Source organism: Doryrhamphus excisus, linkage group LG15, assembly GCF_037039965.1.
Source record: "Doryrhamphus excisus strain RoL-2023G ecotype Guam linkage group LG15, RoL_Dexc_Guam_v1.1, whole genome shotgun sequence".
NCBI lineage: Eukaryota > Metazoa > Chordata > Actinopteri > Syngnathiformes > Syngnathidae > Doryrhamphus > Doryrhamphus excisus.
Window position 1 is genome coordinate 7,308,063 of NC_136371.1, and position 23,854 is coordinate 7,331,916.

The 23,854-nt window shown below is 42.1% G+C and overlaps 3 protein-coding genes across 4 annotated transcripts; 1 reads left to right on the forward strand and 2 right to left on the reverse strand.

The window, feature by feature from the left end:
- The first annotated feature begins 22 nt into the window (after window positions 1-22).
- Window positions 23-3,420, forward strand: atp5f1b (ATP synthase F1 subunit beta). The gene is made up of 10 exons (XM_058051101.2): window positions 23-188; window positions 880-1,053; window positions 1,128-1,302; window positions 1,384-1,505; window positions 1,586-1,770; window positions 2,151-2,309; window positions 2,379-2,501; window positions 2,579-2,791; window positions 2,865-3,066; window positions 3,143-3,420. Exons 1-10 carry the CDS (start codon window positions 86-88, stop codon window positions 3,238-3,240), a joined length of 1,554 nt encoding a protein of 517 aa, XP_057907084.1. The 5' UTR covers window positions 23-85; the 3' UTR covers window positions 3,241-3,420.
- Window positions 3,421-3,725: 305 nt separating this feature from the next.
- On the reverse strand, window positions 3,726-6,701 carry dhrs9 (dehydrogenase/reductase (SDR family) member 9). 2 transcript variants are annotated; one of them, XM_058051102.2, is made up of 5 exons: window positions 6,571-6,701; window positions 5,900-6,214; window positions 4,364-4,622; window positions 4,116-4,279; window positions 3,726-4,043 (listed from the first exon to the last, which is right to left on the reverse strand). In XM_058051102.2, the coding sequence occupies exons 2-5, from the start codon at window positions 6,210-6,212 to the stop codon at window positions 3,820-3,822; spliced, it is 960 nt and encodes a 319-aa protein (XP_057907085.2). In that variant the 5' UTR covers window positions 6,213-6,214; window positions 6,571-6,701; the 3' UTR covers window positions 3,726-3,819. The 2 variants fall into 2 exon arrangements, with proteins under 2 accessions (XP_057907085.2, XP_057907086.2); XM_058051103.2 differs by having other exon boundaries at window positions 5,900-6,217; window positions 6,571-6,656.
- An 835-nt stretch (window positions 6,702-7,536) lies between these two features.
- On the reverse strand, window positions 7,537-21,828 carry LOC131104183 (bile salt export pump-like). The gene is made up of 26 exons (XM_078796814.1): window positions 21,796-21,828; window positions 20,918-20,970; window positions 20,798-20,849; window positions 20,421-20,722; window positions 20,258-20,345; window positions 20,010-20,143; window positions 19,753-19,924; window positions 19,455-19,579; window positions 18,988-19,162; window positions 18,506-18,619; window positions 18,322-18,432; window positions 18,100-18,225; window positions 17,016-17,219; window positions 16,754-16,934; window positions 15,337-15,545; window positions 14,873-15,067; window positions 14,550-14,720; window positions 14,323-14,427; window positions 13,850-14,011; window positions 13,398-13,601; window positions 12,052-12,293; window positions 10,547-10,703; window positions 10,016-10,213; window positions 8,862-9,068; window positions 8,083-8,229; window positions 7,537-7,804 (listed from the first exon to the last, which is right to left on the reverse strand). Exons 1-26 carry the CDS (start codon window positions 21,826-21,828, stop codon window positions 7,601-7,603), a joined length of 4,071 nt encoding a protein of 1,356 aa, XP_078652940.1. The 3' UTR covers window positions 7,537-7,600.
- Window positions 21,829-23,854: the final 2,026 nt, after the last annotated feature.

Below are 23,854 nucleotides of genomic sequence, written 5' to 3' on the forward strand. Positions count from 1 at the left end.
CACGCAAGCGCAGTTCGGGTTCGTGGGTATTTGCTATAAAGCCGCGAGTTCCTCCTGTCTCTTTCCACCTTCAGCCATTTTGACGATGTTGGGAGCTGTGGGACGTTGCTGCACCGGGGCCCTGCAGGCTCTGAAGCCTGGGGTCCAGCCCTTGAAGACTCTTGTCGGATCCCCAGCTGTCCTCTCGCGTAAGTTCCTTGAAACATGGTGACTTTTGGAGCACTAAGCGATGAAGCAAAGGTGCGGCTGTCAAAGGACCACTGAGGCTATTGCTAGCATTAGCTGTTAGCTCGCTACACGCTGGCTGCCCTTTAGAGTGACATGACAGGCCTTGAGATTGAAATGCTAAATTACAATTAGTTTTTGTTCATTGGGAGCACTAATAACACGCATTCAATGCATGTGCATAATAGTTCTTGACGGCCGATGTGTAATAAATATGTCTACACAGTGGTTTTCTTTTGCTAGCATCTATGACCTTTCTTTAATGACATGAGGTGGCGGTGGCTGCTAGTCAACAGCACTGTGGAGTCCGTCATTTAGCTTTCTTTAGATATCTTTATTTAAAACTTTATTTTACTTAAGCATCTAATTTTGGAGAAGGAATGGAGTATTATGATGAGATAAAATTAAACTATATGAAGCTGTCAAATGTATCTCTTTACGCTAGCTTTGTTAGCTTAGCACAAGTTCATTCATTTGTCATTGGCAGTTAAATACCACTAAATGAATTGGTTTTTAATGACATACTAATATAAATGTTGTGTTTAATTATGCTCTTTTGTGACATTCACAATTTTAATAAATTTAGTTCCGAAAGGTCAAAAGCAGATTGCACAGCATTGCATAAAAGTTGTCTCCATAATATGTTCCTTATAGGAAGAGACTATGTTGCGCCCGCTGCCGCCGCCAGTGTTGCCAATGGACGCATTGTAGCAGTCATCGGTGCTGTTGTGGACGTCCAGTTCGATGAGGGCCTTCCACCCATTCTCAATGCCCTGGAGGTCACCAGCAGGGACTCTAGACTCGTCTTGGAGGTGGCACAGCATCTTGGTAAGAAATGAATGTCCTTTTTTGTAACTGAACACCGGAAGCTTGGGTTTTACCACGAGTCCCGTTTTGTCTAGGTGAGAACACTGTGCGTACTATTGCTATGGATGGTACTGAAGGTCTTGTCCGTGGACAAAAAGTTCTGGACACCGGCGCCCCCATTAGAATCCCTGTAGGTCCCGAGACCCTGGGTAGGATTATGAATGTCATTGGTGAGCCTATTGATGAGAGGGGCCCTATTTCCACAAAGCAGTAAGTTAAATTTGAAGAGGATGTTTATTTTAAGGGTTTGCTTCCCCTAAATATATTGGTGTGTTTCAATTCTCCTCACAGGACTGCGCCCATCCATGCTGAGGCTCCTGAATTCACTGACATGAGTGTGGAGCAGGAGATTCTTGTTACTGGGATTAAGGTGGTTGACTTGCTTGCCCCCTATGCTAAGGGAGGAAAAATTGGTATGTGTTAAGTGAACACTTTTACGTTGGTCTTAAATAAATTAATATTTTAAACCAATTTTCTTTTCTCCTGGCATTAGGGCTGTTTGGCGGTGCCGGTGTAGGGAAGACTGTGCTGATCATGGAGCTGATCAACAATGTGGCCAAGGCCCATGGTGGTTACTCTGTGTTTGCTGGTGTGGGTGAACGTACCCGTGAAGGAAACGACTTGTACCATGAAATGATCGAGTCTGGAGTCATCAACCTGAAGGACACCACCTCCAAGGTGTGCAAATGTGACTGTTGCCAGTAATGGTTGAATTATAATAGTGTCACTACACCGGCCCTTTTCATATGGTGCCATTAATAGCCCTTGGGCTGGGAGGTGAGTGCTTGACATGCAATTCTCCACCAAAACACTAGGAGCAGTATTTCATGAGTGGGCAACCACACCTCTTGTCTGACAAGCTATTTACATTGTAGTCGTAGTAAAAAAAAAAAAACCATTGAAGCGGCATCAACACAACATTCTATATAGATGCTCATATTTTAACTGTTCACACGAAGTTGTCCAATTCTGCCTGTTATGCCGGTGTTGTGGCACCAGAACATAATTCGGGTCTAAGGCTAGGGGCTTTTCCACTGAGAATTTCTTCCTCCTGCTAGGTGGCGCTGGTGTACGGACAGATGAACGAGCCCCCTGGTGCTCGTGCCAGAGTGGCTCTGACCGGACTGACTGTGGCAGAGTACTTCCGTGACCAGGAGGGTCAGGATGTGCTGCTCTTCATCGACAACATCTTCCGCTTCACACAGGCCGGCTCAGAGGTCCGCTGCTTCCTAAAGCGTAGATGAAAACTAGGAGCAATTTTTAATTTGATCTTAATTTCCGCTCAGGTGTCTGCCCTGCTGGGTCGTATCCCCTCTGCTGTGGGTTACCAGCCCACTCTGGCCACAGACATGGGTACCATGCAGGAGAGGATCACCACCACCAAGAAGGGTTCCATCACATCAGTGCAGGTACATTCAAGATGGATTACTCTAATAAAATGCCAAATATCTACAGTAGTGTCTAATAGTTACTCCATACTCATCAGGCCATCTATGTGCCTGCTGATGATTTGACCGACCCTGCCCCTGCCACTACCTTTGCTCACTTGGACGCCACCACTGTGTTGTCCCGCGCCATCGCTGAGCTGGGTATCTACCCAGCTGTCGACCCTCTGGACTCGACCTCGCGTATCATGGATCCCAATATTGTCGGAGCTGAGCACTACGATGTTGCTCGTGGTGTGCAGAAAATCCTTCAGGTCTGAGGTTTAATTTTGAATATCTTTTTGCTTTCCCTCCATGCTAAGTAGCTGTAATATTTTCCTACTGCAGGACTACAAATCCCTTCAGGATATCATTGCCATCCTGGGTATGGATGAGTTGTCTGAGGAAGACAAGCTGACTGTCGCCCGTGCACGTAAGATCCAGCGATTCTTGTCCCAGCCCTTCCAGGTGGCTGAAGTCTTCACAGGCCACATGGGCAAGCTGGTGCCCCTGAAGGAGACCATTAAGGGCTTTAAGAACATTCTTGGAGGTGAGGGCATCCAGATGTTTCTCTTTTTGACTTGATGAGCGACTACTCAAGTTAACATTTTTGCCGGTCCTCTTAGGTGAGTACGATGCCCTTCCTGAGCAGGCGTTCTACATGGTGGGCCCCATTGAGGAAGTGGTCCAGAAGGCTGAGAAACTGGCCGAGGAACACTCCTAAACATCCGAACAATCAAACTAATGGAGATCCATGAGGAAAACGTAAGCAGGAAGGGTCCAGCTGTTAGAGCACTTGGTTTGTAAAACATGTCCATTACAAATGTACCGTCTTGTCATCTTGGAGTTATATTTAATGTCGCCATTTGGGGAAAATTATGGAATAAAGCAATCTTTCCACATACACACTTGTCGAACTGTTTTTCTTGTTGAATTTGTATACCTACTTCGGCCAGTAGATGGCAATCAAGAGCTATGTTAGGAACTTAGTTGTAAAATGGCAAACTGTTGCATGTCTTTTTATAGTCCAACAAAGTTTAACTTGGACTTAGGCTATATTTTACATAGACTAACTAGCCAAGCTGATAACCTTAAGACCTTAATTTACAGAAAATTGCTCACATGTCCTTGTACCCACTGCTTTCAATTGAACAGAAATTGTAGTTAGTCTTGGTTTTTCCACAACCTTCCACACACATGACACAAGTATACAGCTTTCATCAAAGTATATATTTGATGTTGATTGCTTTTAAATGTTTAAGCATACTGATACAGACCAAGGCGTCGTTAAAAGCAAGCATGCTTATTGCATTGACCTGTGAATAGGAATGGCTTGTTTTGTAAGGATATAGTCAGAAACGCATGATGGCATATAGGACAGCGGTAGCCAAAACAACTTTGCATCCCAGCCTGGGGAGTAGCGAGTCCGGGGTCTGATGGCGGATATAGCGTGCTCCATACAGCTGACCACCTTCATCAGGTCTGCATCTGATAGCTTTGCAACCTTGTCTGATATGATTTCTAATGCTGTGGGATGAAGAGCGTAAGGGTTAATTAATAACTTGATGTATTCATTAACAAGAAATACACCAAGCTTACATTTCTGAAGGTAATCCGGTCCATAGTCGTCTCTGACCTCCTGGGGCAGCTTGTCCCACAGTGACTTCACGTTCTTGCTCAAAATGGCAGTATCGGTCACATTGGTCTTGAAGAAACCTGGTTCAATGCACAGGACCTTGACACCAAAGGGCTCCATGTTCAACCTGGATGGAAAATTATTTTTTTTCAATTACTGATTGTTTCCGATTTTGGTACAGAGTGTTATTTAAATGACTTGGCAATTTCACCTGAGGCAGTCGTTGAAGGCTTCCACGCCGTACTTTGAAATGGTGTACGGGCCTCCGGTGGCACTGATCCTACCAAACACGCTGGCTACATTCACCACCCTGCCTTTGGCCTGCTTGATGAGCGGCAGGACACTGAGAGTCACAGCAATCACTCCATTGAGGTTCACATCCAGCATTGACTTGAAGTCCTCGATGGTCAGCCAGTCACAAGGGCCGGTGGGGACGGACACGCCGGCATTGTTCACGACAGCCCACAGGCCTGAGACAACCACAAAGAACATACCACACCATTAGGCACACTTGTATCACCAATTCTGTCTTTACATAGATAATAGAAAAAAATACTTCTGCGGTACTATCCTAAAAGAAAAAAAACTTGTAGTTCTAAATAGTTATTTTAAAGGGGACCTATCATGGTCAGTTTACGTCCCTTTGTATTGACTTGTAGTCTCCTATAGAGCACGATAACCTGCACATAAAGCTTTCTAGAGCTTCCAGAATCTGCACCTATTCCAGCTGTATTTTCTTGGGATTTCCAAAACATTCATTCATTCATTTTCTACCGTTTTTTCCTCATGAGGGTCGCGGGGGGTGCTTGAGCCTACCCCAGCTCTCTTGGGTGAGATTTTAATTTATTCCACCCACCGCCCGCCTCTAGTCACACCCCAAAGCGTTCCCGAAGACTTCCGGACTGCTGGCGAACCACGCTTTCTAATTTAGACGATATAGGAATTGATCATAAAGAAACCCTTTGAGAGCGACTTGATCGAATAAAAAAATATTATTGTTGAAATATTTTTGCAATTATTGTGTTTACACTGTTTAGATATAATGCATGTAATAAACTGAACATTTTGAACAATGGTCTTTTGATTAAATAGTACATGATAATAAGCTCATGATTAAATAGTATGTGATAATAAGATCATCACATGGTTTGTCTGGTATCAGGCCCAGTATCATGCCCCCAAGTGTCAGTATCAGCCCGAGACCGAAGGTTGAGGCACACAAACCATGTGATAACCTATAAATATCATGAGGCTTCATTTGTATTTGAGAGGGCAAGGTGAGGGACAGTGAGTATCGGCGAGGTGAGGGGAAATTGGAGCACCGGCAGGTTGAAAGTTCTTGTCAAGTAGATAGCAATGAACTGCAAGCACATAAACATAGTGGAAGATTAGAAGGAGTTAACATAGGTTTTACAGGCTGCGTCCAATTACACCACACAAGGCACTGTGCAGGACAAGATGCACACAGAAAAACAAATGTAAGACTTTGGTGGAGGATTCGTCCAACTGTGTTTAATATAATCAGCAATTCAGGTGATTGAGTGTTCAATGCTTGTATTACATAAAGTGTTCGTAGTGTTTTTTTTTTTAACTTCACCGCATTATATGAGCTGACATATGAAAAATTTTGTAGTTTGTACACCCCTACCAACTACAGATGCAAAAACAAACATTGCATAAGACATTGCATAATTGTTTCCTCCCACAAAAACAAAGTCTGGGCAACAGGAACCCAATAACCACTCACCACGCTGCCCGACTTTGTCCTTGATCATGGCTGCAACTTTCCCGACACTTTCCGCAGATCGAACATCCAAGTGCGTTGTGGTCATGTTGCTGGAGCACGACTTCCTCAGCTCCTCTTCTCCCTTCTCCGTGAAGCATGAGGCGATCACTCGGAAGCCCAGCTTGTCCAGATGGCGAGCCAGGAGGTTTCCGAAGCCACTATCGCAGCCCGTAATGTACACATATTTGCTGCCTTTGTCAGAGACCCTGGGTAGTTCCCTGACCCAACGGTACAGGTAATAGAACACCACAAGCCCCAGGATGTACAGGAACATGTCTGCTGGAAATAAGATAAGAGATTAGCTGCTCTGTGGCTTACTCAAGTGTGAGTATACACTACATTGTGTTTGGACAAGCATGTGTCAGGATGTGACCTTTGCCCTCCAGCTCAGAAAAATGTTCACCACCATCCTACTCCCAACTTGACTCCACACAAAGCTTTAGTTCTGCACTTCGTGACACATCTTGCATAAGGTTGTATGAGAAAACTGTTAGATTATGTCATCATTCCACATGATTTTAATAAACAATGTCTTAGAAGTCACCTAAGTAAACATAAGACGATACTTGGAGTGGAAAAAGAAACATATTTGCAGAATACATAGATATGAGTAGCAAATCGGTCATGCTTACCCGTCGAGAAAAGATGGACCAGAGCAGCCTGAAGCACTTATTTTCTTTCAATGTACAGCCCCTTTTATCTTGTGCAATATCCCCTGTACAACCCCCTCATCTGGCTTTGGTTATGTCGAGAATGTCTGCACAAGGGCGCCCCCGGCTGTTGAGAGGGAAGTACTGCGAGACCTTGATCCTGAATAGTTGAGATTACAGCCACACGAATGCAACACAAATAATCCGTTATGAGAGTTTCTCAGCGAACAAATGACCCCTATGCCAAATAAGGGGAAATTGGGAGCACATTTAAGTTGATCCAAATAAATCATATTCTAAACCCCCTTTTTTGGAGGAACACCACCACCCAAGTGTATTGCTTTGCATTGCGTGAATCAAATCAAATCAAATCAACTTTATTTGTAGAGCACTTTTCCTGCAAAGACATGCAACACAAAGTTTCATTCATTCATTCATTTTCTACCGCTTTTTCCTCACGAGGGTCGCGGGGGGTGCTGGAGCCTATCCCAGCTGTCTTTGGGCGAGAGGTGGGGTACACCCTGGACTGGTCGCCAGCCAATCACAGGGCACATATAGACAAACAACCATTCACACTCACATTCATACCTATGGACAATTTGGAGTCGCCAATTAACCTAGCATGTTTTTGGAATGTGGGAGGAAACCGGAGTACCCGGAGAAAACCCACGCATGCACGGGGAGAACAAGCCCTAAACACCTCCCCAGGAAGGCGTCTGGGAGGCATCCTGACCAGATCACCCAAGCCACCTCATCTGGCTCCTCTCTCCTGGGTGACAGTGGCATAAAAAATCGATGTTTGACCAACCTTTCCTCATGATTATTCATCATTTGCCAATGCAAACAGCATTTTTAATGTAATGAGCTGGGAACTCCCAAAGTCATTCACTATATGTTGGCAAGAGACTTGCCAAACAAACAGCAAACAGCATAGATCCAAATCTTTTCCAAACAAATAAATACCGTAAAGGTGAACAGTTGCATTCAATAACATTTATTTACACTCCCAAAGCTATTTGTTGGCTGGCGCTCCAGTGGTAACCAGCTTGTAGTAGGCTCCATTCAGGGCCATAAGCTGGTCGTGGGTTCCCTTCTCGATCACATAGCCCCGGGACATGACGGCGATAATATCTGAGTTCTGAATGGTGGACAGACGGTGGGCGATAACGATGCAGGTCCTGCCCTCTCTTGCTCTGTCCAGCGCCGCTTGCACTGTCTGTGGCGGGCGAGGCAAAACATGTCACGCTGGTCATCGGCACTCCAACTTGGAGACACAACTTGCGGTATAATTATATCAATTTGGCAATAATGGAATGATTACTATAATATTGCAGGGGATCACATGCTTATATGTTAAAGACAGTCGCTGAAGCTTAATGACGTTAATGAGGACAACAATGAAATGCTCTTCTTGCAGTCTGCACTCACAGAATATTAAGTAGGTGTTGTGGTCACAGAATAATGCAGATGGATTTATTCATCAAAACAACGTACCTTCTCACTCTCTGTGTCCAGAGCTGAGGTGGCTTCATCCAGGAGCAGGATCTTGGGGTCACGTACGATTGCCCTGGCAATGGCAATGCGCTGCTTTTGGCCTCGAGATAACTGAGAACCCTGGGCGCCCACGTTTGTGTCATATTTCTGAGCAAAAAAAATCATTTATTACGGTCAATGTGAGGACATATCTGTTCATTCTTCAATGTAGGTGCACTCAGACTGGGTGGTCACCTATGAAACCACTAGATGAATGACTATAGTATATGATCGTAAAAAACATTCAACAAGATGAAGTTTTTCACATTCATTCATTTTCTACCACTTTTTCCTCACAAGGGTCGTGGGGGTGCTGGAGCCTATCCCAGTTGTCTTCGGGCAAGAGGCGGGGTACACCCTGGACTGGTCGCCAGCCAATCACAGGGCACATATAGACAAACAACAATTTGGAGTCGCCAATTAACCTAGCATGTTTTTGGAATGTGAGAGGAAACCGGAGTACCCGGAGAAAACCCACGCATGCACGGGGAGAACATGCAAACTCCACACAGAGATGCCAGAGGGTGGAATTGAACCCCGGTCTGCGCACTAACCACTAGACCGTGCCGCCCTAAGTTTTTCACATGATTATGATTATTATTTGAAACACTTATTCTGATTTGTTTGCCCATATTGATTGATGAGACTTAACATTTAAACAAACTAATTCTTGTGTTTAGCCTCTAAGCCCCAGTCATCCTTATGAGTCCACAGCTCTCCTCCTGCAAACATGAACCTACCTCAGGAAGAGACACGACAAAGTCGTGGAGCTGTGATTTCTTGGCAGCAGAGATGACCTCATCCATGCCGATGTCCCGTGAGTTGTCACCATACTTAATGTTTTCTGCGATGCTGCAGTCAAATAGGATTGGCTCCTGGGACACGATGCCGATCTTGGATCTCAGGAAAGACACGTTGACGAGAGTCAAGTCTCGGCCATCAATCAGCTGTAAGAGGTAATTTTATTTTTTTTATTTTTTATTTTATTTGGGCAAATATATGAAACATTACAGTGCATTTCTTACATCAATCAAAATATAACTTTGCATTATTTACATTTGTATTCAACTATCTGATCACAAGCCCAAAAGGAGTTTTTGCAAGATATAATCATGTTCATGTTATTATCATTATCATTATTATCATTATCGTTATCTTTATCATGATTACCATTATTATTGTTATTATTATCACCATTATTATAATCATCATTAATATTACTATTTCCATCATTATAGTTGTAACAATTTTTAGATTTTTTTATTATTAATTATTTAATTTTACAGACTTCATTGCTTCTTGTAGAGTGCTGTATCATTCCATCTGTTGTTTTCTGAAATCCGCAGCATTTATGCTTTTATTGTCAATTTATTAGCCCCCCCCCCCCAAGTGTAACATTTACATATCACTTTCTGGATTGCATGTGACTAATCTTGTGCATTAAAAAACAAGAACTTGAGACTGTGTCTGAACAGGTGACCAACTCAAACATCAGTTTCTTCTTGTTAAGCCCTACCTTGAGGTTTTTAGATGTGCTTTTTTAGTTTGTGTGTGTCTAGTCGTGCATTAAAAAGCAAGGTTTTAGGTTTCACCATTGATTTGCTTTTAATCAAAAAGTAGAAATATATTCCTGTCAAGGTGCTTGCGTGGTGACCCACACGTTAAAGGAAAACATTTACAGAGGCTGTCGAAATTATCAAGTTGCAGTTAATTGATTTACTAATTATCTGATTAAATGATCTATAACCAAAGACACAAATTCCAGGAGAGGAAAAGCTGCCTCAAAAATGATTCTAAAAACAGAACACAGGAACCTGAAGTCAAATACTTTGGTCACCTGAATTAAATGAAAAGAAGACAATGTATGTGCAGCATTTAAAGATGTTCATCTTACCACTCTGCCTTTGTCAAGGTCATAAAACCTCTCCAGAAGCTGCACACAGGTGGTCTTTCCACAGCCGCTGCTACCCACAAAGGCCAACGTCTGGCCGGGCTTCACCGCCACATTCAGCCCATTGAGGACCTGGATGTCTGGTCGGGCAGGGTAAGTGAACGTGCAGTCAATGAACTCAATGTTGCCTTGGAAGTCATCCTCGTGGAGAAGGGTTTGGGGGCAGCAGAAAAAAAGATATATCGTAATTTCCAGTGTATAAACCAAAGCGCTAAATTTAGCAAAAAAATAATTTGTTTTCAGTGTTATGCACTCCAGTTCTACACAACTGCAGTCACAAAAATGCAGATATTGCTAAGTCAGTTATTTTTATTATAATACCACTCCGACAGTGTAAATAAAAAACTGGGAATTATTATATTTCTAAAGGAAGATACTGTGAAAAATGTGAGGCTTTACATTTTTATATATTTCATGGCTGACATTAAACAAAATTGAAAACATTTTTAAAATGAACAGTACATTCAAGCATACCCATTTATTTCCCTTGTCACTGTAGACGCTAATCTGAGGTGTGCGGTCCAGCAGCTGGAAGAAACGTGCAGCAGAAATCTTGGCCTTGGCATAGTCAGGGGTGTAGGAGGAGGCTCTGTCCAGGGCGGTGCCACTGGTGATGATGGCAGAAATGACCCTGCACAAGATACAGCATACATCATCATTCATATTCCACAGACAAAATGGCAGCTGCAAAAGGGGCAATAGCAGGCTGTGCAGTTGGTGCCTGGGACACTATCGACAGATTCCTGATTCTGAAAGCCCCAGATTAGATTGACATGGCAACACATGGAAGCTGAACTCTGATTAAAAAAAACAAATGAAACACTACAAAATTAAGAAAATATAGGATTTTTTTTAGGCCAGGCAACGACATTTCGTTGGCAATTTCACTACTGTGTTTTTGTGCAATGACAATAAAGGGAGTCTATCTATCTATCTATTTGTGAATTTCATGGAACAAATACTTGTCGGTCAGTACTTCTATAAGTGTTTATTGTTCTATTTTTATTTATTTTTATTTCTATTCTATTTAGTGTTCTATAGTGTTCTATTCTACTTTTATTACTGTTTACGCTGTACATTGTTCATATTTTATGTCATCTATTTATTCTCCACATTATTTCTTATTTCTTATTTCTTATTTCTTATTTCTTATTTCTTATTTCTTATTTCTTATTTCTTATTTCTTATTTCTTATTTCTTATTTCTTATTTCTTATTTCTTATTTCTTATTTCTTATTTCTTATTTCTTATTTAATTCATTCATTTTCTACTGCTTTTCCTCACGAGGGTCGCAGCGGGTGCTGGAGCCTATCCCAGCTGTCTTCGGGCGAGAGGTGGGGTACACCCTGGACTGGTCGCCAGCCAATCACAGGGCACATATAGACAAACAACCATTCACACTCACATTCATACCTATGGACAATTTGGAGTGGCCAATTAACCTAGCATGTTTTTGGAATGTGGGAGGAAACCGGAGTACCCGGAGAAAACCCACACATGCACGGGGAGAACATGCTAACTCCACACAAAGATGGCAGAGGGTGGAATTGAACCCTGGTCTCCTAGCTGTGAGGTATGCATGCTAACCACTCGACCGCCGTGCCGATCCCTATTATTTATTATTTATTATTTATTATTTATTATTTATTATTTATTATTTATTATTTATTATTTATTATTTATTATTTATTATTTATTATTTATTATTTATTATTTATTATTTATTATTTATTATTTATTATTTATTATTTATTATTTATTATTTATTATTTATTATTTATTATTTCAGGGGAGCCTGGCAAAGGACATTTCGTTGGCAATTTCACTGCTGTGTTATTGTGCAATGACAATAAAGAAAGTCTAAGTCTAGTGTTAGTTCAGCAGGGAAGGCCTTACTGGCCCTGACGGCCCACACTGAGTTTCCAAATCATTTTTAATGTTCATATTAAATCATATTAATCTCACGCCTCCTCTCTTACCTGAACACCAAACTGAAATGTAGCCCTTCTTGGCGTACTAAGTAGCCCCCGAACCGATAAGAAGCGGCGGTCGTGAAGAAGACGACACATTGGGCGAAACCGTAACAAGCCCCGTAGACGTTAGCCTTCTTCAAGGCTGCCTTGTATGGAGCATCCAGCTGTGCGCTATACATGTCCACAAAATTCCTCTCCTTCCCAAGACCAGCGATGGTGCGAATGTTGTTCAGAGTTTCACCTGCAATCTGTAAAGGGTGATATGAGATAAAAATAAAGACACACAAGGCAGATGGATGAATACTATCTGGATTTGATATACAGAATTAACTGTTTTGGCTTTGTTTAACCTTCCTCTTGTGTTAGCTTTCTGGTATCATCTCTTATGTTATGTTATGTCAGTTTTGACCCATGTATTAAATAAGCTATAAAATACACTAAAACCCAAAAGTTACCATCAAATTTGCTTCTCATGTCTTGGTTACCTTCTTAGGTTTCCTCAGCCATGAAAATGTTGGTTTTAATACTTCTGGTGTGGACATGTAGGCCTTTTTTTGTCATGCCCCCTCCTATAACACAGCTGACCTTTCCCGCCAATTCCTTCTCGCTTTCTTCCTGAGTGGGAACTATGCTAAGCTAGTTCGAGCTAATAGTGGGTCTCTGTTCAACAGTTGAAGGACAAACCGTTACAGACATAGTTTTTAGCTTGTGACTTTAGCCACAAACTGCTCATTTTTTTCCTTATTACTCATTCCACTCATTTGGAGCAGGTACCGTGTAGTGTAGCCCTGTTAGCTACCCTCTATTTGTTTATAGGTGTAGCTAGGCCAAGTGCACGCAGTCGTTAAGCGTCAAGGCGGCCTTGTCTGCTCAATTAGCATTAGCTTGCTAATCGAGCCGAATGCTTGTTAACAGGTTTTGCGGCGAAGAGGCTCTTGTGTGCTAGCTATCTCAGGCTAACGCCCCATAGTAGCCAACTGGACTGCGAATGGTGTAATTGCATATGTAGTACGTTAGAAGAACAGCAGAATTTAGAAGAGGACATCAGTTGTTTGTGTCACCTCACCAAGGTAACGTTGAGTAACTCAAAGTTTGTTTGACCTTTCCAAAAGACAGCAATATAGCAGTAATACAGCAGTAATATAGTCATGTGTGTACTGTAATGCATTTGGAGCTAAAACATGGAGTTTTAAAATGACTGATCACTCACAGTTATTGTCACTTTTACCTTAAGCAGGATTACTGTCACAGTATAACTTCAATGTGAGGATGTTCCTTGGTTGTGCTATCAATCAACAATAATTAAATATGATGTATCAAGTCGTTCAATGACAAATGTGCACAGTTCTGACCCGTCCAGCCGACTCCATAGCTTCCTTGTCCTGCTTGGCAAATTCAATGAGCATCTTGGCCTGGAAACCACCTGATAGAGCGATGAAGGCCAGGAAGCACAGGATAAGCAGCGTGAGCTTCCAGCTGAAGTAAAAGGACATGAGGATGGCCACCCCGATGCTGGTCATAGAGTTCACCATCCTGCCCATCTGGCAACCAGTAGCCTTTGGAGAGACATGTATAGCCTGTAGATTCATTGTTTTTAATTATAAATGACTAATTAATTGATGACAATGACATGAGAGTTCCAAAAGCTTCAAAGCTCATCATCCCAAAATGAGACAGTTTTTGTTCCTTGTCTCTATGATCAGCACAAATATAAACGATCCACAAACCACCTTCATCTGTAGGTGTATCTGTATGCATATTGATGTTTACTGACCGAAGTATTTGATTTGAGCTGATGCCATACCCCTTGTACTTGTGAGGCGTCGGTTGCCAGTCGTGTGGTCAGAGCTCCAGGGCTGTTCATGTTATCATCAAACCAGCCAATTTCCTGGCCCAGCATGGCGTGGAAGCCCAGACGACGTAACCTGCGGGTCAGCAGCTCTCCAGATTTGGAATAGGCATAACACTGAAGGCAGATAGACAAAAAAAAATAAGGACAGAAAATGTGAAGTCAGTCACCATATTTTGTACATGTACAAGGCTGTGGTGTCTGTCTGTTGCAATTTCTGTCTGTTCATTTGTGAGCTCAAAAATCCAAACTCCTGATCGATTACATATCTGTCCAAAGACTTAGTCAATGAGACACAATACGATAAAAAATACAATGATAGTGACCTTCATCATAAGGGCAAATCCTGAAGCGTGGATATTATTTTTGCCAAATAGGTAATCGTGCCATTTTGCAGTTAGTCTTGCTAAAGCTGACTGATACTCTACCTGCAAAGTCTGTGTGAAGAACGAGATGATGCCGATCATAACAAAGAATAAGCAGATCCTATCAATCTCTTTCCCCTGAGCCACAGGATCTGTAATAGAGAAAGTCTGCATACACACACAGAAACAAGATGACTGACTACTTGCCTTTTTGCCCTTTAAGAATACTTCTATGACTCTATAGATCTGGAGAACATATTGATGATTTTCAAAGTCAAACAGGACCTCACCGCTAAGATTTGACTGAACAACAGCGAAGACACAGGGGTGAGCCCTCCATTCACAGCAGCCCCAAGAGATCCAAAAAGCATGTAAGGCCATTCAGGCAAGTTGTACTTCAGGATCCGAGTCACTGGTGCTGGCTCCACAGGTTCTTCATCCTCCTCTTCTTGGATGGCGTTCTAAGTATGTGAGTAAATACTGTAAGTAAATAAAGTATGTGGAGAAAAAGACCAAAGTTTTTAACTGTGAGATGTGTAGAAGCTAAATGCATGAACTGATTGCCTACTCCAAGCACCTGTGCTTGTGATCGGTGGACATCACACCCACTCACCTTGGATTTGTCTGCTTGTAACACAGCGTGGGCTCTGGGGCCGAGCTCTTCAGCAATGGGAACAGAAGATTCTAGAATCAGGTTGGACAGCTCCGATTTGGATCCCTGATGAGTGGAGTCTCTGTACAACATGTGAGTACAAGCCCAGAAGACCATAAGCATGAAGTATTGTTCTTGTATATATTTGATTGACAGCTGTGGGACCAGTTACTGCTACTATGAGTAGAATAGACTTCTGTCATTGTTGAAATGTGTTTTTTTTAACCATAATTTGGCAGTTTCTACAATGTGTAGTTAGTGGGTTCAAATCTCCCAATGTATGTATTTGTACCCCAAGCTATCCTGGTAGCCGCTTCCCCTGGGTAGACTGAGCTTCCTTTGAACTTTTCTGATGTTTGCAGCAACTGGTGCAAAGAAATAGCAATGAGGATCGTACATAGCAATACACGTCTTTATGCGGATCACTGAGTCTCGAACCCACTGTGCCGAGTCTTGTCACTGAGGGCCTTGACTCCCTGGCTTTGCAAGGTGACCAGTGTGAAGTAGACACCCTTCCTCTTCAGCATTTCCCTGTGCTTGCCCCTCTCCATTGCCTGGCCATGTTCAAAGTTGATGATCACATCTGCGTTTTTTATCGTGGACAGCCGGTGGGCGATAGAGATGGTGGTTCGTCCTGTGCTCACCTTAAAAGGGGCAATCAAATGAAAATGTATGCTGGGAAAAATAACTAAATCACTTGGTTGGATAGATGTCAACATTTGATTGACAGTGCAGAAATCAATTAGGATTTCCCTGAGTGAGACACTGAAGAACTCAGCATTTATTTTCCTCCTGAGCTGCACCACCACTTTTATCATGAGTGTATTTGCAGTCATGAGGTCTAATGTTTTGATGGAAATCACTTTTGTGATGCACTTGTATTATAAATAATATACGTATTTTGTGAAAGAGTGAACAAAAATCAATTTCTGGGGATCACAATAGATGAAAATATGAGCTGGAAACCTCATATTACAAATATACAACATAAGGTGGCCAGAAATATTTCAGTATTGAACAAAGCAAAATTTGTTTTCAATCAGAAATCACTCCACACTCTTTATTGCTCTCTGGTTCTACCATATCTTACTTATTGTGTGGAAATATGGGGTAATAACTATAAAAGCAATCTTCACTCGCTAAATGTACTGCAAAAAAGGTCAGTAAGGATAATTCATAATGCCGCCTACAGAGAAAATACTAACTCCTTATTTCTAAAATCAAAAATACTTAAACTTGCTGATATATGTAGATAGATATCTTCAAACAGCTAAAATAATGCATAAGGCTAAAAACAACAATTAGCTAAAAATGTCATCCAATACTTCTCTACAAGAGAGGAGAAATATGATGTCAGGGAAGAACTACATTTGAAACACTTATATGCTAGGACTACGTTAAAAAGCCATAGCATTTCAGTATGTGGAATCAAACTATGGAATGGATTGAGTAAGGACCTCAAACAATGCACAACGATGAGCCAATTCAAGAAACAACACAAGCAGTTGATGTTTGCTAAATACAAGGACTCTTGAACCAGTCATGATATATCACTATATCGACACTTACTATGGTACCCATTATGTCATTGTATGGTCATATCACCTTGTACTTCGGTACGAGGTACATTATTAAAAAAAAAACAAACAAAAAAACTTTAAACTGTATTATGGAAAGCAGGAAGTGAACAACAGTTACTGATTGTAAAAGTACCAGATGGAGGGTTAGGATTTAACAAGCTTTGCTTCTTCCTACTCCTTTTGGACATGTGGAACTGTGAACTGATTATGGGATGCACTCAATTGTAATCTGATGCATGTTCAAATGAAATAAAACCATTACCATTACGTACTTTAGCCAAAGCCTTTTGGACTACAGCCTCACTTTCGTTGTCCAGTGCAGAGGTGGCCATGTCCAGCAGCAAGATGCGAGGGTTCCTTACCAACGCTCTCGCGATTGCAATACGCTGTTTCTGACCACCACTCATCTGACCTCCACCCTCGCCAACAAAGGTGTCGAATTTCTGTGAAACCCCATGAAATAAAGGCTTTAATATGTTGCACATTCCGTATAACATTCAAATGTTCAATCTATCTGTACTCACTTGTGGCAGATCCATGATGAAGTTGTATGCGTTGGCCTGTTTGGCAGCGGTGATGATGTCGTCTCTGGAGATCCCGGGGCAACCATAGCATATGTTCTCAGCAATGGTGGTGGCAAACAGCACAGGCTCCTGCTCCACGATGCCGATGAGTGAACGCAGCCACTGTATGTTCAGCCCACGGATGTCATGACCGTCTAGAGTCACCTGATGGATGGTGGTACAAAAGGTAGGGATTTTTTTCTTTCAATTTTAGTGCACACCTGCCTACTCCTGTTTCATTTTGCTGGTTTCAATTTTGAGTGCAGTCAGTACAGCACAGATAAATACGTAGATATTATCAGTATCCCCCCCACTGGGGGCGAGACAGAAAGTAATTGAGAACCACTACCCGACGACACACGTATTTTGGCAACTAAACTGTAAGAAAACATTACCACATTTCACGTAATTAATAAAAAGTTGGACTATAAATATATATATATATATATATATTAGGGGGGCTCAAATCCATCGGCTACTGATACTGATTGGGATCTGCAAATATCAGCGTATCGATATTGGCCGGTACTTGCTTCATGAAACTGATCCCATCCGCCAATCAGCTCTGCTTCCACTGTGGCATCCATAACAACCATGTGTGGGACTTCCTGTCTTTGTGAGAGTGATACAAGTTTTGCACCCTACAAAACGTGCTAAAAAAAACATCTACATGGGGTGGTGCTTTAAAAAGCTGTGGATTGGGGGCGAGAACTTGGCAGGGTGTAGAGAGTGCAGGGAGGAGGGGCACACATTGTCGCACACACTTTGTGTGCGACAACTTTGTGTGCCGTAGAATTCAGGAGAACCTCCAACTACGCCTGCTTGAGGAGGAGCACTCATTGTCGGGCACACATTGTCAGAGGCACTGCTGGTGCTGTGGAGCTCAGAAGCGAGAGCGCGCTGCTTCTGGCTTTAGCAACAGTTTGACAGATTTTTCACATTAATGTTCACAAAAAACATGTAAAATGCGGTTAAAAATTATGAAAAGAAAAGGGATGTTCTGTCCCAACATGCAAAGGTAGTTGTGATCATTTCTGAATCCTACCATCCCCTCTTTTGGGTCGTAGAAGCGCTGAATGAGTTGGACAGCCGTGCTCTTTCCAGCGCCACTTGGGCCGACAAAGGCTGTGGTCATACCTGACTTTATGGTAACACTGACCTGGTCCAAGATCTGAGCACAAGATGGCACAGCAGTACAGTAAGTCGTTGGCCGGTAGAAATGATGTACTCAATACTCTATTTTGCAATTATAAAGAAACTCAAATACCTTCACTTCTGGCCTGGAAGGGTAATGAAAGGTCACATTATGAAACTCAATGTCACCTTTGACCTGATCAAGCTTATATCCTGCTTCAGATAAACAGTCAATCTCAGGCTCCTGACAAAGTAAAAAAAACACATTTCAATTAATAACTGCTATGGATGTATGTTATAGACCAAACATTTCTTACTCTGTCAATGGTTTTAAAGATGATGGTGGCAGCTGCTCGGCCTGTAGCAAATGCTTCCAGACATGGTGATGCCTGACCCAAATTAATGGCTGCAATCAGAATACCAAAGAAGACCTGGAATGGCAAATACATCAATTTTAATGTTGGGCAAGAGGACCTACCTGCTACAGATGAGCTTGGGGACAGGGTTCTTTCAAGTTCCTTCACACCAAACTCATTCAGCATGCTTTTATGGTCAACCCGTGATTGATGTCCTAATACCTTTGTCCTCGTAGTACACTGTACATCTCAAATTTAGTATTGTGCACCTAAGAAGCAAACATCATTGTACGGAACAAGATATACCAGTTTAACAAGGCCATACACAGGGATGCTGTAATGGGGAAGCTGGAATGATCCATATGCTACACAAGCAAGATGACCATAAAAAATGTATATGAGTTGCATATTGTCAAAAATGTTGGCAGCATGGGAGGTCTTACCTGCAGAATTGTCCCTGGAGTATAATCCTCTGTGTCTATCACCAGACTGGAGCCATACCAAAAGGCCAGGCCGTAGCACAGGAAGAAAAACAGCCACATGTATCCAGTGAAAAAGCCCATGACCAATCCCTTCCTAATGCCCCAACTCTGTGCTGATACCAGATTCTTGTCATAGCTGGAAGGAAAAAGAGGAGCTTGTTTAACTGAAAACTTTGATCAACATTCTTATAGGCCTGTATGTGGAGCAAGAAGAGTCTCTAATGAGAATAGTAAAAACACCCACAATATTAGGCACCACACACAAGAATTACACCACAAAAAGTAATTGTGTAGCCAAAATATTATAGTAAGTATGACTGCAGCCAAACAGCATTCATTTTTCTTAACAGTCTCAAAATTGAAATAGTTTTAAGAAAGGCCAATAGAAAAATAGTCTTGATATTATCTTTGAAAAACTTAATGCATACCGTTGAACCTCTTTTTTCTCTCCACCAAAAGCAGCCACCGTCCTGATGGAGGAGAGGACCTCGTCTGCAACGGCTCCAGCTTTAGCATAGGCCTCCAGCTCCATACCTGTCAGCTTAGCCACAAACTGGACACAAAGCACAGTGAAGATGAAGACTCTTTTCTGTCCACCAGTCTCTACAGTACAGTTCAGCTCAACACTGTTGGATTTGGAAAGGTAAGCCCAAATATGCTATGTGTTTCCACTCAAACTCAAAAGGTGTGGAAGTAAGGAGGAGCAACAGGAAGTCAACATCTCACCAGAGCCATGAGGCCTGCTCCAACGCCAAGCAGTGGACTGGCTGCCATGATGACCAGTGTCAACTTCCATCCTTTCACAAAGCCTAGGCAGAAGCCGCACACAAAGGTAGTGAAACGCTGCATAAAAATAGCGACTTGGTCCGCAATGGCGTCGTTGATCTTGTTGATGTCACTGCGATGTGACAGACATGACATGATGTAGTCAACGCAAACTGGATACAGCCCTTTTCCACAGTCATATACACAGTCCCACTCACTCAGACATGCGCGTGTTCAGCTCGCCCACCGAGGTGCAGTCGAACCAGCCAATCTCCATCCTCATCACTTTGCTGAAGTAGATTTTTCTAATAAGCCGAATCTGCTTGGCAGCAGCAGTTACCCACAGAGAGATCTGCCAGACATAAGAGGGCCATGACGTGTATTACTGTGTTCACACCTCAAATCAACCATATTAAAGGCAAAATGTGTGTTTTGATAAAACAGACCAAAGTGTGAAGTCACTAACCTGAAAATATCCCAAAATGAACACAGCTGCTCCAATTCCGACATAATAGAAGGCAAATAAGGTCATTTCATATTCAATGTCAAGGAGCCTGAAAGACATGAAATGTATAACAAACAGGTTTTTAACACAAAGCCAACCTCATGAGTTCCCCCCTCTCACGTACCCACATGACCTGTCCCTCAGTGGCGCCAGAATCTCCCAGTCAGAATAGTTGATGGTGCTCCAGTGTGACTGGTTCATGCCTTGCATGAGTGTATCAGTGTAGTTCTTCTTCCACTGGATGGTGTTGTTAACGCATTCCTTCCGCTCATCGCTCAGCTCTTTCAGCTCAATGTCGTACTCGATGAAGGTGTCCGTGAGCAGGCCGAACACCAGCAGCATGAGAGGCTGGGCTGAGCCGTGAAGTATGGCGCACACGCTCCCCACCACCATCATCACCACCTCGTTGCATGTTGCAAAACGAAACTACACAGGACGGACTTTGCATGAGACAAGGGAATCTACCACGCAAACACATACAATAAAAAATGGTCTTCCTACCAGCTGAAAGAAGCCAACCCTTATTGCTGCTAGCTCCTTCTTCCCTTGTGCTCTGTTTGGAAAAAAAGAGTACCAGTACATTATTTCTTAATATCATTGAGTGAGATGATAGATCAGGACCTTAGCTGAACTGCTTTACTCACGTCCCATGGTCCTTGGTTGCGTTCATGCTCCTGCGTGCAAAGGACATTCTCAGGTCAATAACAACTAAGGCATTAAGCAATTGTAATTACCATCTACAGCACCAGTGGGCAAACGCTCAACTTGCAAGCCACCGTGGGTTAAAAAAAATTGCTGGGGTGCCAAGATGGGTGTAGTCGTCTCTCGCTACTTCGCAGTTCGGACATCTATCCTTCACTTTTGCGATTTTTCACAAAGGCTAAACTTGAGGTACTTTGGTGGTAAACAAAGAAGGAACATCACTCATTGATCAATGGTGGTGTTTCTTTTAAATGTTCATTTCCCATTCATTGGATTTGGAACAACAACTGTCACATGCTCTGCCATTTTCATGTCTACTCCCCGCTACTCGCAGCTCCTCACCTTGCCCTCTGAACTGCAATGACAGCCAATCAATGTCCGCTTCAGGGTATGACTGGCAGATTACAAATAGATACTGTAGGTTATGTGATTTTTAAAAAAATAATATTTTAACACTGTCTTTAACAATCCACTTTAATCAGATTAATTTTGACCAATTTATTATGTAAAACAAACCCACCACCATACACCATTTGTATAGCATTGCTTGACGGCTCCTGCGCAAAACAGTTTTTTAAAATTAATTTGTACAGATATTTGCCAATACACTGTATGTCCATGTCAATTTACATTTTTACCACAAGGTGGAAGCAATGCACTTCACCATGATTTGCTGCGACATTCACAGAGATTGGAATAATGTATAATCCATCTTCTCATCCAAGTGTAACAGGTATTGATTAACCCTGGGCACCAAAGTCATAAGTCAAGTCACTCAAGCCACACAACATTTGCACCAGTATGACGGCATAGATGTACTTCACGGACATCCTGACTTTTCAGTATTGATGTATGATGCATGACGGATCGATTTCCTCTCCGATCTGATCCTGAGTATAATTACAACAAGTACAAGCATATCTGCGACGCTATGATTTCAAATATTTTTTTACAATTTACCAGACACATTAGATGTATTTGTTGTACTTGTGTATGCTGAAATACAGGGTGTTGTTTCTGCACCACACAAACGTATTTTAAGGCTAACTCTGTTGGTATGGTATGTTTTCCCCCAATGAAGAGACCAAAATGATGTGATCCAAATGCAACAGTTTTTTCTCGTTAAAATGCAATACGGACCAGTCCAGGGTGTACCCCGCCTCTCGCCCAAAGACAGCTGGGATAGGCTCCAGCATACGTGACCCTAATGAGGATAAGCAGCATAAAAAAAATGGATGAATGGATAGAATGCAACAACTTTTTCTTAATGTTTTGACTTTATTCTGGTAAAATTACAGCTGTATTTTTTCAATTACTGCAATTAGTCATTTTCCAACTACTTCTTCTTCTTTTCATATTATTTTGGCTTTAGTCCCATAATATGATTTGTCCCCAAGCAAATTCTCCCAAATTTACATTATTTTCTTTTTTTTTTGCTTCTTGAATTGACTTTTATTAAAAAAACATCTTTTTTCTTTTATTTAAACTTGATATTACTAAAATAACATTCATTTTCCTTATATTCTTGTAAAATTACAACTTTTCGTAGTTAGATTACAGATTTTTTATCTTAATATTTTCACTTTATTCTTGTAAAATTGCTGCCGATTTGTCAATTTTTGCTCTTACTAAATTATATTTTTAGAATGTGCTGTGGGCCAATATAACAACACAAAAGTAGTATTGTCATACCTCGAGATGGTTCCAGTTTTGATCACATCATAGGTTCAACCAGGCAGACGTAGTTTTACAGTGGCTGCGTATGAAGTTTCTGACGGAACTTGAAGGCAGCAGGAGGACATGAAGTGAGTGACGGAGCAGAGCACTGAATGAGCTTCTTCCTGCAGTTGTTTCAAAAGAGGAAGAATGCAGCCACTTGTATGAAAAGGGTGGAGTTAAAGATATAGGTCTGAATACATTACAGCTCACTCTTCCAAATATCTTATAGTTACGAAATTAGATCCTTTTGACTCAAACAGGCCTCCATCCATCCATTTCACACACACTGGGCTGGTCGCCAGCCAATCACAGAGCACATATAGACAAACATTCATACCTATGGACCATTTGGAGTCGCCAATTAACGACCATAGCTTGAAAAAGTCAAAATCGCCACTAAAATTTGGCTTTCCTTTTCAGGTTCTTCACACTGTCACGACCTGACGACAAAGACAAAGATCGTTCTGACCATGGCAGGATTGCTGGAAGTATTCATTCATTCATTCATTTTCTACCGCATTTTCCTCACGAGTGTCGTGGTGGGTGCTGGAGCCTATCCCAGCTGTCTTTGGACGAGAGGCGGGGTACACCCTGGACTGGTCGCCAGCCAATCACAGGGCACATATAGACAAACAACCATTCACACTCACATTCATACCTATGGACAATTTGGAGTCGCCAATTAACCTAGCATGTTTTTGGAATGTGGGAAGAAACCGGAGTACCCGGAGAAAACCCACGCATGCACGGGGAAAACATGCAAACTCCACACAGAGATGGCCAAGGGTGGAATTGAACCCTGGTCTCCTAGCTTGCTGGTAGTATACTTCTTTTTAATCAAATGTTAAAAAGTGGTTATGGATAAAACAGAGAAATATAACTTCGAAACGAGGTGAAAGGTCTTGTATGAAATTGGAGGAGGGGGGAGGCTACATAATACTCGATATAGTATATGTAATAGTTATATGGAAAATGTATTTGTACATGTGCTACACTACTACACTTCCTACAGTGTTTATAATGTGCACATGTACTCCTGTCTTAATCGTGTATGTCTACACGTTTGGAAGGAAAACCTCAGGCTAGACTTTGGTGTGTTTGCATTTACACTATGTAGAGAAGACCGAGTCACATCCG

Bases quoted from the DNA above. Each gene is read 5' to 3' on its own strand.
- atp5f1b (XM_058051101.2), top strand. From the start codon at position 86: ATGTTGGGAGCTGTGGGACGTTGCTGCACCGGGGCCCTGCAGGCTCTG. The intron at 2,310-2,378 runs GTCCGCTGCTTC...ATTTCCGCTCAG, and splicing joins TCACACAGGCCGGCTCAGAG to GTGTCTGCCCTGCTGGGTCG. The intron at 3,067-3,142 runs GTGAGGGCATCC...CGGTCCTCTTAG, and splicing joins CTTTAAGAACATTCTTGGAG to GTGAGTACGATGCCCTTCCT.
- dhrs9 (XM_058051102.2), bottom strand. From the start codon at position 6,212: ATGTTCCTGTACATCCTGGGGCTTGTGGTGTTCTATTACCTGTACCGT. The intron at 4,280-4,363 runs GTGAAATTGCCA...TTTTCCATCCAG, and splicing joins GCCTTCAACGACTGCCTCAG to GTTGAACATGGAGCCCTTTG. The intron at 4,044-4,115 runs GTAAGCTTGGTG...TTCATCCCACAG, and splicing joins ACCGGATTACCTTCAGAAAT to CATTAGAAATCATATCAGAC.
- LOC131104183 (XM_078796814.1), bottom strand. From the start codon at position 21,828: ATGTCCGTGAAGTACATCTATGCCGTCATACTG. The intron at 14,012-14,322 runs GTAGAGTATCAG...ATCTGCCTTCAG, and splicing joins TCTTCACACAGACTTTGCAG to TGTTATGCCTATTCCAAATC. The intron at 8,230-8,861 runs GTAGGTTCATGT...TTTTTTGCTCAG, and splicing joins TTGTCGTGTCTCTTCCTGAG to AAATATGACACAAACGTGGG.